This window comes from Dendrobates tinctorius, unplaced genomic scaffold, assembly GCF_039654945.1.
Source record: "Dendrobates tinctorius isolate UK_male_01 unplaced genomic scaffold, ASM3965494v1 ptg000035l, whole genome shotgun sequence".
NCBI lineage: Eukaryota > Metazoa > Chordata > Amphibia > Anura > Dendrobatidae > Dendrobates > Dendrobates tinctorius.
Window position 1 is genome coordinate 34,078,239 of NW_027361703.1, and position 14,276 is coordinate 34,092,514.

Genomic DNA, 14,276 nt, shown 5'->3' on the forward strand with positions numbered 1-14,276 from the left:
TTTAAACAATATTTTACCTCACAAATTGTATCCTCTACAATCTCCTGCTGTAATGTCAGTTATGTCTTTTGCTTCCTCCCCTGTCCAGGAGCTGTGGTATGTTTTGTACACAGTCAGACACAGGGGTGAGAGACAGAGCACAGGGGGAAGACAGCTCAAATGGAAAAGCACATGAGGGGAGAACGCAGCACAGGAAAGAGAGAGACAGCAGACAAGGGGGATAGCACATGGGGTAGACAGGTCAAAGAAGAGAGCACAGACGGGAGAAGTCAGCACATGGGGAAAGAGAGAGTGGATAGGTGGGTGAGCACATGGGGGGATTCTCAATGCTGCAAAGCCTGCCCCCACTGTGACATTACCACCCTCCCAATGCAATAGCATCGGGCCTCAATCTAGTATTAATATAATTTAGCTGGACAACACCTTAAAGACCAGGGGTATTTCAGTTTTTGAATTTCTGGTTTTTGCTCCTCTTCTTCACAGAAGCATAACTTTTCTATTTTTCGGTCAACATGGCCATGTGAGGGCTTGGTATTTGCAGGAGAAGTTGTACTTTTGAACGATACCATTGACAATTGGTTTTAACATATCATGTACTGGAAAACTGGAAAAAAGATTCCAAGTGTGGTGAAATTGCAAAAGAAGTGCAATTCCACAGTTGTTTTTTGTTTTTATAATGTTCACTAAATGCTAAAACTATCCTGACATTATGATTCTCCAGGTCGTTATGAGTTCACAAACACCAAACATGTATAGGTTCTTTTTTATTTAAGTGGTGAATGAAAATTCTAAAATTTGTAAAAAAAAAAAAAACAAAAACAAAAAGGGGGCTGATTTGAACTGTTATATTTTTTAAAATTGTTTGAATATTTTTTAAAACTTTTTTTTACTTTTTGCATGCTTCAATAATCTCCAAGGGAGACTAGAAGCTGCAATACTTTCATCACTTCTGCTACACACAGGCAGTGATCAGATCACCTGTATGTAATTTAATCCAAGGTGTCATACCTAAATGATCAAAACATCCAATTCAGTATAAATCATTTATTGGGCAACTGTGGATGCCATGACACGCACCGACTTCCGGGATGGCCGGAAATGACGCGGCGGGGGATTCGTGTCCACCGCGCATGCGCAAGATGGCCGCGCGCGTCAGGATTATCAGTGCCGCTATAAAAGGGGTCCCAGTCCATAACACAAGCCACACAGCCCCCCGAGGAAGCCCTTTGGAGCGAAACGCGTCGGGGCCGAGCCGGCGCCACCTGAAATTCCCATATGGGTAAGAAACTTTAGTCCTTGTATGCTTTGACCGCTTTGCATGATAAATAGATGGAGCGACTAGTGAGGTCTTTGGTCTATCATTGTAGGGCCTCTGTCCTTTAGTTTACTGAATGGGATTCTTATATACTATGTTGTATGAATAAGGACTTTTTTACTTATAGGCCTCTCAGGATATACTGACATTCCAGTATTATCTTTATCAGATTTTTGCCTCTCGGCCATTTCGTCTATATGGCGTTAGCTGCTATGACTACAATTTTTCAGGTGGTTGCTGGCTAGTCTTCCACCTTATGTACTCATGTATTTTGTATTTATATGTGTTTTTATATCTATATCAATAAAGATATTTAACTGATTTTTGCACAAAAAAATTGCTTTTTGTGTGCTTTATTCTTTGTGATTTTTTTGAACCTGGGCGTTTTTGAACTCATGTGTGTTTTGTAGGCTTCACCTGTATGTAGCAGAAATGCTCACTTGCTATGAGCGCTCATGACAGGGAGGGCGCTCATAGAAATCTGGCAATGACAGCCATAGAGGTATGCTGCAGACCTCTGGTTATCATGCAGACCCATCAATGACTCGTGATCATGTGACAGGGTCACTGATGATCGAGATTTACCACGTGCTTCCAGTAAGAGCGAGTTAAGTATCACTGTCAGAGATTGACAAAGGCATTTAAATATTTGGATCTATTGGTCGTGATTTATGTGGTATTATCTAGGGTACCAACCTCCATGGAAAGGTAGGGATAAATGACTAGGGCTCGTGGAGAGTAGGTTTAATATATATACCCCGACATTGATTCCCTACGTATTATTTTGCTATCACTTTATTACTTGTTTGGGTATCTGTTGGTAAATGAACCTGTATTTGAACAATTTGGTTCACACTGGCATTGATGACATGTTTTCCTAAGGGTCTATTCGGGTTTGACCAGTGATATTGTATAGATTACCCTCTAGGAGGGCACCCCCCTTAGGTTCACCTTATTATCTTTTTTTCCCACACCCTTCTTTTCTTCCTGACACTGCAGCTTTACTTCTGAGCATTGGTTGGCATCGTAGATTGGTTGTGTTCAAGGTTGTATTCAAGGTCTAGGGATAACTGGCGGTGAGCGGGGGTGCACATTGCGTCCAAGTTAGAGTGCCAACCTCCGCCGAAAGGAAGGGATGAAATAGGGTGCATCAGGGTCATTCTGGACATTTTGGTAATCTCTACCACTATTTTTTGTTTTGGCTAATCTGCCTGCTGTAGGCGTAAATTAGTATTTGTTGATTTCTAGTGAATTAAATAAAATCTGTTTTTAGGTATTAGTTTTTATGTGAGCTTTTGAGATCTTCAGTATATATCATAGAGGGGACATTGAGACTTCTGTATATACAACGCATAGGGGATACTGAGACTGCTGTATACATATCACATAGGAGACAGAGAGACTGCCGTATATGGAGACACAGACTGCTCTTTATACATCATATAGGAGACACAATGACTGTTGTATACATTACATAGGAAACATTGAGACTGCTACATATGCAACACATAGGAGACACCAAGACTAATGTATACATGACATGAGACATCAAGACTGCTGTATATATACAACACATAGGAGACACCAAGACTAATGTATTTGTTACATAGGAGACACTGAGAGTGCTGTATATACAATACATAGAAGACACTAAGACTGCTGTGTATACACACCACATAAGGGACACAAGACTGCAGCATATACATCACATAGGAGACACAAAGACTGTTGTGTATGGAGTGCCCCACAGGGCCGTGGGTTACTCGGTACCGGGCCGGTCAGGTTCTTAAAGGAGATGTCACGGTGGCAGTGACCCGGTCCGTGGCCCTGGGCATACAGTAAAAGATGATAAATGAAGAAGATGATGGTAATTGGGAAAATGATGGGGAAATGGTAGGGAAATGAAGTCGTGATGCCACCTGTGGTTTCCGGTCAGAGGTGACCAGCGCTGCAGAGCAGATCCTCCGGGACTGATGATGATGCAGCTGAGTTGTTACAGCTCTCCACAGGCAGATCTTTTGTCCCGGGGGAGCCAAGATGTTAACGGTCGAGTCGGTGACTGTGGTGGTGCATGCGGCGAAGGGCAGGGGAGATGCAAATGACACGAGGGACACGGCTGGGTGCAGTTTCAGAGTTTTACTCACAGTTGACTTGTGCGGACTGGTGCCCACTTGGTGCCCTGTCCTTCGGGTGAGGGGTCCAGCCAACTCCCAGGCAGATCGGGAAACACCTTTCCAGGACTCCCTTTTATGTTTGTCTTTCCTCTGGCTGTCTCACTGCGCTGATTGTCACTTCTTTTACTTCACACCTTCACAACCAGTATCCCTAAGCCAGCAACCGCTGACCTTATCGGGCGATGTGGATTAGGCCCCGGGATCCTCTATGGCTACCTATTCAAGGAATAGTTGTGGATGTGGCTGAGGTACTTGATGTCACCTCAGCCTCCAGCTTGCTAGCTGAGCCTTGTAGTTCTCCACTAGTCTCAGGGGCCGGCTCCCCCACTGCGACCTGGTCTCTCCAGTACTGGATACGGGCCCCACGGGCAGCTTTCACACTTCCCGTTCCCCAAGGACCCCTTCTCTCTGTCTAGGAGCTTCCTTCAGATGTTCCTCGCACCTCTTGGACCCTTGATCTTCCTATGTCAGTCATGCCCCTTCGCTGTTCCGCCTTGACTGACTGGATCTTTCCAGAACAATCTTTTTACCTCACCACTAACTCCTCCCACTAATTGTCACTGATTGGATGTCATCTCTCACACCAGTCAACAAGCTCCGCCCCTTCTTTACTTTTCCCTACTCACCTACCAACACCCTTTCCTAGCCAGCCTGGGAGGAGGCCATCCTCCCGCAGGGTACACTCAGATGCTCTGACTGAACTGGCATGTGTTGGGTGCAAGTGTTAGAGTCCTGGGTGGTGCTCCCTCCTTACCTGAGGGTGGGATACGACACCTCTGGATTAGGTGCAGTACCCTCTGTGGTGACTGGACCCTCAGCGGCACCACATATACTTCACATGGAAATACTGAGACCGCTGTATACATCACATAGAATAAAAGACTGCTCTATATACATCACATAGAAGACACAGAGTCTGCTGTATATACAACATACAGGAGACACAAAGACTGCTGTATACATTACATAGGAGATGCGAGACTGTTGTATATACATCACAGGAGACATGGGGCTATGCATAGACATCAGAGGAGACATGGGGCTGCAGCATATACATCTCAAGAGACATGGGGCTGCGGTATAGTCAACACAGGATACAACGGCTGCAATACTATCATCACAGGGGACATAGGGATACAGTATAGTCATCACAGGAGACATGGGACTGCAGTATAGTCATCACAGGTGACATGGTGCTGTGGTATAGTTTTCACAGTAGACATAGGATTGCAGTATAGTCATCACAAGAGACATGGGGCTTTGGTATAGTCATCACATTAGACATGGGGCTGCGGCATAGCGTGTGTCCAGAATGGGCTGTCAATCAAAGTGTCGGGGAGTGTGCTCAATATGTAGTGATCGGTGACTGTAACCGTTCCCTGCACCAATGACTGACCGTGAACGGCTACAGAGAAGAAATAAATTCAATTTCTCCTTGTAACTGCTTTTCCAGTTTACCTGCACATTAAGCCTATATTTGAGAGCAAATAATGTTTGAGGACATGACAGGATTCTTTTCAAGGGGTTGTCAAGTTAACCTTTGTTAGAGCTATACAAAATTTCTGAAGCAAAATGTGCTTTAGATATTTACTGAAACAATAATGCATAATACCATTTGCAACATGGTAAAGTGAAAAATTGAAATGCATACCTTAGAAACAAGAAGTGAAATTATTTCTTTAACAGTTTCTTCAATTAAGTCATCTATTTTGGAATGATACTGATGCTGCAAATTAAATACATAATAGTATAAGTAATCGAATATTATATCAGTGTAGATAGAACAAAGGGTCGAATCAAATAATATTTTCACTATTTTTAGTGTACTATTTGGAACATCAGCAGAATAGAACCTTGAAAATGATCCATCCAATCAACACGCTTTTATTCTCTGAGGTACATTTTCCCATGTTCGATGCAGAGTTAAGCAGCTAATGGGGTTATTATTTAGATGAATTCATTTCCCATTCTCATTCAAGAGAAGGAATGTGAAGGATACTTTTTGTGTTTCCTACAATTAAGAAAGCCGCGCATTTTCTAAAGAGTTGGTCTTCGTGGAAAGCAAAAAGACTAGAAAAAGATTCAATTAATACAACATTGCTTGCCTCACAACTTGTATTCATAAGTTAGCCTAAATGTGCTTTAGGCTAAAATGGGTTTCTCTTTATTTATCTGAGAAAGCAGCAAATGAAGCATTATATTTCTCACAATATAGTCATGCAAATATGTAATACAAATTTCATCAACATATTGAAATAAAAGACAAATAACCAAAATACACAAATAGCATATTCATTAGAGGAATTTCTTTTGTCCTAGCCAGTATCAATGTATGTAAACGCATGGTTAGAAAAAAATACCTAAGGTTCTCAATTAGATAATATTGCAATATCTTGTCTTCAGAGTAAACCACTTAAAAAAAATCTGCATTACAATAGTTAACGTCATTAGTATCCGCTCTAGAAAACATCAAAATATTGTGTAAACGGAGAAAGGAAATATACAAGGCGCTGAAGCAGCCGCTCTGCTTTCTCCATTTAGAAACACAAATATATACAAGTTTTTAAGCTTCGCTGTAGTTAAAGTATTTGCTTAAATTTGCTATTGTAATCCCTTCCAATGGGAAAAAATATTAAACCCTAGACTCGTACATTACGGTTACTCTATCATATTGAATATTAGTCAAGCACTTACCCACTGGGTAGAAAACTGGATAATGCAATGGCCCAATAACAGGACATGAAAAGCACACAAACATAAAAACAATGAGCAATTTATGAAAAAATAAACAAGACAAATAAAAAATGTATAAAGCACAAAGGATGCATTAATTATGAGAACACAAGCCATGAATTAAAGTAAAAAAAAGATAAAACTTAAAGGAAAAGAAGGAAATAAAAATAAACACAATAAAGAAAAACTCAGACAAATATTTCTGTTATTACAAAGCAAAAGTCAATTCAATATGATCTTCTCATATGTAGTACCAGCTCAGTTGATTTCCAGAATACAAGGGGCTTTCAGATCTTAAAAATGTTCCCAGAGTCCCAAGCACCAGCGCTCCAGTGCTCATGGAGATAAAGTTAGAAGAAATTTTATAATTTATCTTCAATTGACTTCAATGATTTTACGTAAAACCGTATGCAATAAGGAAACAAAGAGGAATTTATAGCATAGCTCGGGGGATAGCAGGGGATTTGAAGTTTTGTTACTTACCAATGAACGTCTGATACCATACAAGATTAATTACCTTAGACAAAAACCCCTATAATATAACCTTTAATTAAACTATTCAAAATATATAAATATTTGACACATTCATATATAATATCGCAAAAAATGGATGGTAGGGGTGTAACAGGGATACCAAATAATACAGTTAACAGACCCTAGTTAGCCCTATAAAGCTTTCAGCCTACATGGCAGCGTATTTTTTCATGTTGTGATGTTGAGCAGGAGCGCTATGTTGACTGTTTTTCCAATCTCCGAGGTCAAGTAGGCTGAAAGTTCTATAGGGCTTGTGAAATTTTATATGTATAAGTGTTTGTCATATATTTATATAGTTTTAGTAGTATCATAAACATTTTTTCATTTTTTAGTGGTTTTTGTCCTCAACAATTCTCTTTGAAGGGATTGCCTAACAAACAGGCAATCCATGCATGTGTTGCAGCAGTCGAACTGCTGCGAGAAATGCAACCGCAGGGACTCAAATATATATTTTTCGAGAATGCCGAAGACACTCGGTTAGCACACAAGCATGCTCTGAAAACGCCTTTTCCAAGCAAGTTCGCTCATCATTAGTTATTAACTTAAAATAGGAACAGATGGATTGAGAAGATTTGACAGAATAAGAGCCGCAGATGTGACCTAGTAGTCCTGGCCTTAGTTGCGGTTATGTGCATCTTGGAGTAACAGTGGACCTGTCCCTACGATATGCTGCCCCACAATGGAGCAGCATTTATGCTAATCCACTGATAGAATCTAGCATTGATAACTGCATGATTAAATGTTTTTTTCCATCATAGTTGAAAGCTTAATTGAAATATGCCATCTGAAAAATGTATTTAGTCAGATATAATTATGTTGATTGCTGCATAACAAAGCACCGGAATGACTGACCTTAAAGACTGCTATCAAGAATGGAAGGGAAGAACCATTTACATTCTACTGTTGTAGCTTGAAATGGTCATAGTAACAAGATCTCAAGTTGGAAATTTACAATATTGAACAGTGCAAAATACAGTGTAAATTAAAGGGTCATTACCCAAAACTCAACTTATTTCCTATTCAATTGATATGGGGTAACTGCAATATAAATAAACTAAATAATTGCTGATCATCTAGGAGCCCCAACAATCCCAAGGGAGGAGACCTGCAGCCTTATCCTGAATGAAGCAGAGATGTGCATGCTCGACCTCAGCTCCATACATTGTCTATAGGAATATCAGAAATAGCCCACATACAATAAATGGAGGGGAAGCTGAATAGCCTTTTCTCCATGCCATTCAGAATGGGGCTACAAAGTCCCATTGTTGGGGTTACATAAATTGAAAAAAGACATAGGTCCATCAAGTTCAACCTTTGTCCATCAGTTATACATTCTGCAATACTAGATTGTTTATAACTCACAATGCCATTTGTTGTGAGAAAATTATTTATCTCTCAAATACTGTTATAGGTTCAGCAATTACTACCTCTTGCAGTAAGGATTCCACAGTCTAAATTCTCTAACTGTAAAGAACCCTTTCTTTATTCAGCTGCTGGAATCACCTTTCCTACACACATATTGAATATAAAGTTGCAACACCTTGATCTCAAAATCACTGGGAGTCCTGGCACCAGGACCTCCAGTAATCGGCAAGTTATCTCTTACCCCACCCTATCCTATTAATCCACAACAATAAATAGGTAGGTGGTTTACATCAAAGCATTTGGTGGAAAAACTTTGATGAATTGGGGCCCATATGTTAGGACACTCTTTTGTATAGGAAACATTTACAGTATTATCCTCTTTCAGGATAATGAAACCCCAAATGCTGTAAAGTGCCTAAATTAACAAATCAAGTACTCACCCTTCCAGAGACTAGCAACAGATATTCATCAGTGCTTAGCTGCAGTGGTGGTGTCCTCTCCATTGTGCACATCACCGCTGTAGCTAATTACTGCTGCACAATCAGTGACTACCTACACCGATGACACATCGTCACAACTGCAGCCAAATCACCGAGACCAGCAAAACTTATTCGGTACAGTAGTACATTGAAAAAGACATGGATCCTGGTCACCACAACTTGGGATGAACAATCAACATGTTTCAGCTAAGGCTGAAACATGTAGGTTGTTCATCCTAGGTTGTGGTGACCAGGACCATGTCTTTTTTAATGTACTAGTCTACTGAATAAAAGTTTTTTTCATTTTTTTTTTAAAGATAACTTTCCTTCTTGATTTTATCGCTAGAGGTTTCTTCCCCCACCTTTTTCTATTTCACCGACGTCCAAGACTAAGATGGCTCCAAGCGATGTTACTTCATCTGGCAAGGTGCTGAAATAGATGGTGAGCTGTTTTTCCCAACTATTTTCCCTCTATTGTTTTCTTTGTTATGTTAGGTATTTTACAACGTTTGATGCACAGCTCCTTTAAACTTTTGAACAATTTCTATTACAGGTCTTTTGTGGATTGCACGAGAGGTTCTCCCCAGGAACATCAATGAGACTTGGAACCCATAACCAGTTCACCCCAGTTCTTTCTTTGACCTCCTTTAGGTACTAACCACAATCTACTATATAATTGTCTAATTCTGTCTGTCTGTAACGGAAATCCCGCGGCGCTGATTGGTCGCGGCCGGCCCGGCGGGACCAATCAGCGCATTCGAACGATGCACGCCTCCGTCGGGAGATCTGCGGCGAGGGGGGGGGAGAGAGAGAGAGACCAGAATACCCGATGTGTTAGAATCTGGCCACCATCTAGTATACTAATAATTCTCCACAACATCTGTCAATTAATGAGGTTTTGACTTGGTTGTCAAGCTATAATAATTTGAACCTCATAAAAGTTGCCTTGACTTCATCAGTGGTTTTAATATCATGCCTCATCAGAACTGTACTAGAGTGTACAGTATCAGAAATAAGTGACATATCTCAGGTGAGAGAGATAAGGATAGTAGTCAGTAGTACTAGAACTATCAGCAAACTTTTCATCTGATACATCCAATGAAGGCACTGCATTATGGGAATATTTTTTTATTTGTCCATCAGAATAATTTATTGAGCTTGAAATGCTGTCTACAGGTGTGAAGAAAAATTAGGATGTTTTTGTTAGACAAAGCAAGTTCCTGGAAACCTATTTTTTACATTGTAAAATATATACAGTATGTTCCTAGACGTCGAACATGAGAACAAACTAAAATCAAAATTAAAAAAAGCATATGAAATATTTATTTGCTCAGATGGTAATGGGTGTTTACCGCTTCATATGCAACATCATTTCAGAGTGATCCTTTATTCTCTTCCCATCTAGCAAATCTAAACTCTATCAGGGCAATGGTAAAGTACTCACCTCTTGTCCACCATCAAGAACACAGAGCTTAGAGCACTGCTTTTTGGCATCCACCAAGACATTAAACATTGTACATACAGAGGCAGGAATACGCAGGTCAGTAGATTTAGTTGTTCTTTGCAGTTTAACCTCAAATGCAGTCCGTGTCCTATATCATAAAGTGACAAATTAGGGAAAATTTAGAAGAGTTATATCTTTCAGAACTACTAATTGTACATCCTCAACCCCATAAAGACCAGCATATTTTTAGCGTTTAAAACAGTTTTTTTTTTTTTTTCATTTTTAGCAATCACTAAAGTAGCGCTTTTTTGGACTGCATATAATTAGTGATTTAACTTTTTTCCACAGAGGAATAGAAAAAAGCTGACAATTTTGCAATTGTTGCTGGTTACATCAGATTCATACTTTTTAATGTTTTTTCTATGTATTCAAATGTGGAGGTAGGCTCTTGATTTTTGTTGGATGCGTTGTATGAGTTTGTATGGATGCTGTTAACAAAAGGTTTTTATTTTCTTAGTTAATTGTTTGAAATCATTATTTTGCACAAACATAACCGATGTCCATGTAAAAATAAATTGTAGGCAAAAAGCAGATGCTGTTAAATATTTGTAATATATGCAACCATTTTAATTTGAAATTTAGTGATACATACTGGAGGAAAATGTTAAACCTCAATAATTCAGTCAGAATGTTTAAGGCACACATAATAACAGTGTGTATATTGTACATAATAAGCGTCCCAAATATCAGCTTTGTTTCCACCATACAAGCATGAACAATGCAAGGCACTAGCCCACCAATACAAGATGTGCGCGACAACATAAAACATTTTTGGAAAAAAGGGCAATTTGATAAAATTATTTAAAGGAAAAAGATTTTTATGAGTGAAAAAAATAGTGATTATTCTGAAACAAAAAGTTAATGATTTTATGAAAAAATACAGGATTGCAAAAACAGTGGGGGAGTTTAATTGGTCTAGAATAGTTTACCTAAGACATTAGCAGTGCATTTTGTAGGTGGGTCCTTGAGTTGGTCAGGTATTGTTCAATCTCACACCTTGGTCAGCCATTGTTTACTTTAACATATATTACTAATTTAATTAAACTATGCTAATTCTAACTGCCATTCTCATGTAAGGAGACCAAGACATTTTGGTTAACACTTGAGAAAACCACAAAAATAAATGGGTTTCACATCCTAGTGTGCCTGCTTTTTTCACTAAAAACACAGCAAAAACTGATGGCAACATGTTTGCACTTACCCATTGCTTTCTATGGGTGAAAAAACGCTGAAAGAAGTGACCTGCTGCAGTTTTCAAAGAGCAGCAGTTTTCCAATTCAGTCAGGAAAAATATAATGTGTGTGCATGAGATTTCTGAAATATCAGTTTCTGCTGGTACTGCAAGAAGAGGCTTTTAATTTGCATAAAAAAGCAGTAAAAACGCAACGTGTGAACATAGCCTTATACTGTTTGTTATGACATTAGCTGAGCCATATACTATGGTTCACAATTTTTAAAACATAACATTTTTAATTACATTTTTGTAATTAAAACCAATAAAAACTGTCTTTAATCACCCTATCTGGGTCCAGCACTGAGCCTCCACCTCTGCTTGCAGTGTCTGTTATTGTCTACAGTGCTGATGCCAGGTCGACAGCAATATAATCAGTATCTGAGCTCAGAGTTTCGGGCCGAGTTGAGAGCTCTAGCTGCTGTGCTCACTGATGGACGCAGAGACTCTGAACTGGACCCTGATAGAGTGATTAAAGTTCAGTTTGTTTGGTTTTTAAATATATTGCAGAAATGGGACAGGTTTACCAGAAGACTGAAAACTCACTTAATTTACTTTTTTTCCAGTAGAAGACTTAAAAGAAATCTGTCAGCAGGTTTTGTTATCCAATCTGAAGGTAGCATGATGTAGGGGTTAAAACCCAAATTTCAGTGATGTCTCTCTTATTAAGCTCTGTCCTACTGTTTATTTGCTATGATTGTTTTAGCAACAGGAGCACCCTCTTCCAACTTGGCACCCTTTTGTTATAAGCAGCTTACTGTCTATAGACATTGTATATACAGAGCTTGGTGTGGGCGGGGTTAGCTTCATCAGCTCTGCTGCATTGTTAAATCTAAAAACCAGGTGTCAGAATGGCTGCACCCAGTAAACTGAGTGATACATTATAGAATTCAACTTCTCCTTGCCTAAATTATGTTGCTCTAAGATGAAGTAGCAAAAACCTGCTGACAGATTCCCTTTAAAGCTGTAATCATTTTCCATTTAAAAAACAAAAAAACAAATGAGAAAGAAATTTTTCTCAACTCTGTGTGAAATCTTGACTAACAGATAAATTATTATATCTTATTATCATCTTACGTATACTAGTTAGTGTGGGATGTAGCAATGTCCTTTCTGATTTAAAGTACAGGCCGATCTGGCGACATCATTCCACCAACCTGCTATTTTGTACAATAGGGAAGATTATGTGACCAATATTTACTTTAAAAAAAAATGTATCCAAGAAAAGAAAATAACTTTTTTTTTTTTGCTGTAGAAACTTTTCGATTTTAGAGTTTGCACAAACTTGTAAGAATCCAAATGAGTTGACATATGATAATGTATAGTGTTACACCATTTATTTTTTTTACCATCTTCAATTATTAAACACTAATTTTGATTTAGTTGTATATTTTATTGGATGCATCTGTGCCCATCTCTTGGCCAAAGGTATTATCAGGTTTGCAGGAACATTAAAGGGAAAGTGTCTCTGTCGCTACCTTATGCAGCTCTCAGATTAGGTGGCAAAAACTTGATGACAGATTTCCTTTATTGTTAATGCTCAAGCTTCATTCCTTAATTTACCTAAAATAAAAACGATTAAAATGAATACTTTTGGAACAGCTAACCTTTTAACACAGGCTTCTATCATATCACTTGCCATTAGTTTCAGTCGTTGCTCCAGATGATTGGCAAATTCTGTTTCTGGCCAGTGGAGATCATGGATAAAGTCTTGTAGAGCATCCAACTTCCAGAATAAATCTTCTGAAGTTGCTGAACCATTCCTATGTGATAAAGTTTAGATGTTACTTTTGCTGCAAAGTTATAAACACAACAATACATAGGCTTTTCCTATGGATAAGCTTATGATACTCATCAATTTGTTTTGCCCAGACAACACGTGTATGTTGTTTTTGTACATTTTACCACATATGAAAAAAGTGTACATTAATTGCTAAGCCAAGAACAGTTTATACTTTTGGTTTATAAGGCTAAAATATTTATCTATCCTCAACGATAAGTTTGAAAACGCATTTTTGATTCTAGCATAAGATTTCAACAAAACCACCATTTTGGTTTACTCTATTGATTATTCATGGATGCATTAAACATAACATGGTTTGTAATAATAATAAAACATTCTAAATTATGATTATCATAAAAAATTAAGGCACATCAAATAAAAAAGCTAACTTATTATTTAGTTTTCTGCAAGCTAATACTGTATGTTCCAAAATCATGTGTCATTATTATGGATGAATGAACGTGCTCGGTAATACTCGGTTATCACTCTAGTATTTGGGTGTTCACCACTCGACGATCATTAGGTGCTCGGATTTGAAGCTCAAATCCCCGCCCCACAGCCAATAAGCATGCTGGGATTGTCTGCCAGTCACTGTAATGCTGTAGCCATCTTGGTAGTGCCAATACTGTGATTGGCTGGCCGCATTACCTCATCAGAGGTTATTAAGGACTGACGCCACAGCGCTCGGCTCACTGACGCCATTGCACAGCTCAAGGACAGTTCTGAAACCATCATACTAACAGTCCTTCTGAGGGTTAATCTTGTGCTTTTAAGAAAATTCCAGCAAAACTACACAGATAGGTAGAAAATAATTGCATCATGTGACTTCTCCTATCTGGATGCATCAGCTGAACAATAAGCGAAGAAACTCCGGTATCACATAGAACTAAAGAGAATGAAGTGCTGACTTCATAAATATGAACAAATACATTTTATTAGTTAAAATCAATCATATATATATATATATATATATATATATATATATATATATATACACAAGGTACATATACCTGTTAAACCTTTCTCCTAAAGAGATGGGGAAAAAGTCAGCCAAATTGCTACTCCACATTCTCACGGCAGCCAGGTGTATAATCGCTCTCAACTGGAGGCAGATCTCCCCCCCTTTGCATCTTCACCTACTATAGAGTCAATGATTCT

The 14,276-nt window shown here is 38.7% G+C and overlaps 1 protein-coding gene across 15 annotated transcripts in view; it reads right to left on the reverse strand.

Moving 5' to 3' along the window:
* CADPS2 (calcium dependent secretion activator 2) overlaps positions 1–14,276 on the reverse strand; it is a 708,285-nt gene that overhangs the window by 104,940 nt on the left and 589,069 nt on the right. For 9 of the 15 annotated variants that reach the window (XM_073573395.1, XM_073573398.1, XM_073573388.1 and 6 more), the window contains 4 exons: positions 12,943–13,098; positions 10,045–10,192; positions 6,184–6,198; positions 5,141–5,215 (listed from right to left, as the gene is read on the reverse strand). In XM_073573395.1, coding sequence (XP_073429496.1) covers positions 5,141–5,215; positions 6,184–6,198; positions 10,045–10,192; positions 12,943–13,098 — 394 coding nt within the window. The remainder of the gene's footprint in view (positions 1–5,140; positions 5,216–6,183; positions 6,199–10,044; positions 10,193–12,942; positions 13,099–14,276) is intronic. The other 6 variants (XM_073573389.1, XM_073573402.1, XM_073573403.1 and 3 more) reach the window with 1 other exon arrangement.